Below are 4,597 nucleotides of genomic sequence, written 5' to 3'. Positions count from 1 at the left end.
GCTGTGGGTAAAACACCTACATCAAAATACTTTGTACATTTGGGTACTGATATATACTAAAGAAGCAGACTGTAGATTCAAGGTCATCCTCATTCCCACCCCAACCCCACTAAGGATCAGCAGTTTCCTTAGTGGCATTGATGACATCATTGACCATATGACCTTGACTGAAAAATGTATCTGCTACCAGAGAAATGATCTCATTGCAGGTCCAACTTCAACCAAGAAAACAAAACAAAACCAATACACAAACAAACAAAAAAAACCCAAATAAACAAAACTAGGCCTAGGTTGTTTACACTGATTCTGTGTGTTTATCAAGGTGAAGCAAACTCTTGTATGGCAGGCCTAGTCATCATTTCCTCTATTTGACATGGCTTTGTAACTTTATTCCAAGTAAAACCCAAGCTTAATACAAATAAGAAAACGGAGCTGAATGCAGGAAAATGGAGTCCAAAGAGATCAGATTTCAGAGCTTCTTTGCAGCAGAATCCACACCCAACTTGGGCGGGGCTTGTCTGGGATTCGCAGTTCTGGGAAGGTTTGTGGGCGTGGCCACAGGACTAAACTATAAAACGCTGAGCATTTGGGATTGGTCCTCACTTACAGGGATTTTCTGGAGGGAAAGACTTCCTTCTGCTCACTTAGCAGACTCCAGCAGGTTATTTTAAGAGGATCATAGAAACATGGTGACTGCTCCCACTTTCACAGAAGGTAAGTCTCACTGTAAGGTCTTTACATCTTGTGTGTCCACCACCAAAGCTGTTGGCCCTAAAGTACCTTTATTTTCTTGTCCTGTAGCCAGTCTATCCTTGTCTTCTCCTGATGCCCTAGACATGCATAAGGATGTATTTAAGTTGCTGGGACAAACTTCTGGAGACATGGGGACTTCTCTGCACTTTTTTTTGTCTTTATTAACATAAGTATTTCTTATTTACATTTCGATTGTTATTCCCCTTCCTGGCTTCCAGGTCAACATCCCCCTAAACCCTCCACCTCCACTTCTATATGAGCTTCCCCTCCTCAATGCTCCCCCCATTACCACCTTCCCCCAACAATCACATTAATTGGTGGTTCAGCCTAGGGAAGACCAAGGGCTTCCTTTTCCACTGGTGCTCTTACTAGGCTATTCATTGCTACTTATGAGGTTGGAGCCCAGGGTCAGTCCATGTACAGTCTTTGGGTACTGGCTTAGTCCCTGGAAGCTCTGGTTGGTTGGCATTGTTGTTCATATGGGGTCTCGAGCCCCTTCAAGCTCTTCCAATCCTTTCTCTGATTCCTTCAATGGGGATCCCGTTCTCAGATCAGTGGTTTGCTGCTGCCATTCGCCTATGTATTTGCTGTATTCTGGCTGTGTCTCTTAGGAGAGAGCTATATCCGGTTCCTGTCAGCATGCACTTCTTTGCTTCATCCATCTTATCTAGTTTCGTGGCTGTATATGAATGGGCCACATGTGGGGCAGGCTCTGAATGGGTGTTCCTTCTGCCTCTGTTCTAAAGTTTGCCTCCCTATTCCCTGCCAAGGGTATTTTTGTTCCCCGTTTAAAGAAGGAGTGAAGCATTCGCATTTTGACCATCATTCTTGAGTTTCATGTGTTCTGTGCATCTAGGGTAATTCAAGCATTGATGCTAATAACCACTTATCAATGAATGCATAACATCTGTGTTTTTCTGTGATTGGGTTACCTCACTCAGGATGATATTTTCCAGTTCCATCCATTTGCCTATGAATTTCATAAAGTCATTGTTTTTGATAGCTGAGTAATATTCCATTGTGTAGATGTACCACATTTTCTGTATCCATTCCTCTGTTGAAGGGCTTCTGTGTTCTTTACAGATTCTGGCTATTACAAAAAAGGCTGCTATGAACATAGTGGAGTACGTGTCTTTGTTATATGTTGGGGCATCTTTGGGGGTATATGCCCAAGAGAGGTATAGCTGGGTCCTCAGGTACTTCAATGTCCAATTTTCTGAGGAACATCCAGACTGATTTCCAGAATGGGTGTACCAGTCTGCAATCCAACCAACAGTGGAGGTGTGTTCCTCTTTCTCCGCATCCTCGCCAGCATTTTGCTGTCTCCTTGAGTTTTTGATCTTAGCCATTCTCACTGGTATAAGGTGAAATCTGGCATTCACAGCTTGAACATTTAGTGTGAGAAAATTGCCGGCCTCTCTGCAAACCATATAGGAACTGATCAGATGCACTCAGAGTGTGGCCTTTTATTCCAGCTAGCTAGGGAACCACTGTGAGTAGGAAGGTTTTGGTGATGATGAGCCCAGAATATCACTCAGGGGCAGGGTTTACAGTAAGCAGCAAGCAGCGGGGTGAGGGTGAGTATGCAAGCATCTAGTTGGAAAATTTTTATGACCTTTTAACATACTGGTGTGTGCTGAGAGTCATATCACATACTTAATGTCTGCTGCCCTCTGCATGAGTGGTCGTTGGGGAGGGACTGGGCTTTTAACCTGGGGGTGCAGATCTGTTGGGGTAATAACCTGGTGTAGCTAACTTGTTGGGCTTGTAACCTAGAGACTGGATTTAGGTTTAGAGTTTTTTGGCTTTTTTTGTTTTGTATTGTATTGTTTTGTTTTGTATTGTTTTGTTTTTTTCTTTTCTTTTCATTTTTTTTTTGAGGGGGTAACATGGATATTAGTGCTAGGTACTGTCTTGTTGCTTTTCGTGAGTTCAAACTAAGGTTAGGTTTTCTAAAATGGAGTCTGAAGTTAAAAGATTTGACCACTGACATGTCCTCCACCAAAGCTGCTGGCCCTAAAGTCATTTTGTGTTCTTGTCCTGTAGAAGATCCAGCCATGTCACCACCTGCTACCCCAGAGCTCCATCAGGATGAAGCCCAGGTGCTAGAGGAGCTGTCTGCCAAGGGGAAGCCCAGTCTGAGTTTGCAGAGGCTCCAAAGACCAGGGTCTGGGCTCCAGAACATAGGCAACAGCTGCTACCTGAATGCAGTCCTGCAGTGCTTGACACACACACCACCTCTTGCCGACTACATGCTGTCCCAGGAGCATTCTCAGAGGTGTTGTTACCCAGAAGGCTGTAAGATGTGTGCTATGGAAGCTCATGTGACCCAGAGTCTCCTCCACTCCCACTCAGGAGGTGTCATGAAACCCTCCGAGATATTGACCTCTACCTTCCACAAGCACAGGCAGGAAGATGCCCATGAGTTTCTCATGTTCACCTTGAATACTATGCATGAATCCTGCCTTCTGAGGGTGCAAGCAATCAGAAACCTCCTCAAGGACAGCTCCTGATCTATGACATATTTGGAGGCCAGATGAGATCTCAGATCAAGTGTCACCACTGCCAGGGCACCTTAGATTCTCTGATCCTTCTGAACCTCTTCCTGGATATCTGCTCTGCTCAGAGTGTGAAGCAAGCCTTGGAGGACTTAGTGAAGGTAGAAGAGTTGCAGGGGGACAACGCCTACTACTGTGGTGGGTGTAGAGGGAAGGTGCCAGCTTCTAAGACCACGAAGGTTCAGAGTGCCTCAAAGGTTCTCCTGCTAGTGTTAAACCGCTCCTACGATTTCGGGGGTGACAAGTTGAACAGGGTAGTAAGCTACCCAGAGTACCTTGACCTGCAGCCATACCTGTCACAGCCAACTGCAGGACCCTTGCCTTATGCTCTCTATGCCGTCCTGGTCCATGATGGGGAGACTTGTTCCTGTGGACATTACTTCTGTTATGTCAAAGCCAGCCATGGGAAGTGGTATAAGATGGATGATTCTAAGGTCACCAGGTGCGATGTGTCTTCTGTCCTGAGTGAGCCTGCCTATATGCTCTTCTATGTCCAGCAGACTGACCTTGAAAAGGTCAATGCTGATGTGTCTGTGGGCAGAGTACATGGGGTTCTTCACCCTGAATCCCAGCAGAAGAAAACCCGGAAGAAAAAGCACAAGAGAAACTCTTGCACAGAAGCTGTACAAATGCCCCGAGAAAACAGGAAGAATACAGCCACCAAAGAAACCTCCTCAGGGGAGGGGAAAGTGCATCAGGAACAGAACCACCAGAAAGCTGGGCAGAACCTCAAGAGTACCAAAGTCAATTTGTCAGCCAATGGAACTGTGATTCATCAGCCCAGATATACAGCAAACTGGGGCAGGGATGCTCCAGACAAGGACAATCAACCAGGGCACAATGCTGACAGACTCCTCACCACTCAGGGCTCCATGAACACTGGGCAGCTCTGTGGTCAGGGAGGGAGACAAAGATCTAAGAAGAAGAAGAACAAGATCAAGCAAGGGCAGAGGCCTCTGCTTGTTTGCTAGTGCTCAGTTACTCAGTCAACCTGGGTCCTGTGGGCACACTGTCAACCTGAGGGAGACCTCTGGAACAAGAAATTTGAACCCATGTCCCAGACAGGAACATGCCTTACCCCTCAGGTGGAATCCACTATTCCTCTGCCCTTGCCTGCCTTCGCTGACTCTGAGAAGGATACTCTGGATGTGGAAAACAATGCCCAGGGTACAGGGACAGGTTGAATACAAGAAGCTGGAAACCTGGGGAAACACTGCCTACCTACCCTCTTCTGCAACTCATGGAATCTGAGGATGGAAGAGACTAAATCCCTACCCTGGCACTCT

At 46.2% G+C, this 4,597-nt stretch overlaps 1 protein-coding gene across 1 annotated transcript; it reads left to right on the top strand.

The window, feature by feature from the left end:
• Positions 1 to 446: 446 nt before the first annotated feature.
• LOC116893184 (ubiquitin carboxyl-terminal hydrolase 17-like protein A) lies at positions 447 to 4,282 on the top strand. The gene is given in 3 exon segments (XM_032895087.1): positions 447 to 714; positions 2,800 to 3,261; positions 3,264 to 4,282. Coding segments are annotated over 3 exon segments (1,749 nt in total).
• Positions 4,283 to 4,597: the final 315 nt, after the last annotated feature.

Source organism: Rattus rattus, chromosome 2 (genome assembly GCF_011064425.1).
Source record: "Rattus rattus isolate New Zealand chromosome 2, Rrattus_CSIRO_v1, whole genome shotgun sequence".
Lineage (NCBI taxonomy): Eukaryota > Metazoa > Chordata > Mammalia > Rodentia > Muridae > Rattus > Rattus rattus.
Note: the sequence above shows the minus strand (reverse complement) of the source record. Positions and strands in the feature narration are given on the sequence as shown.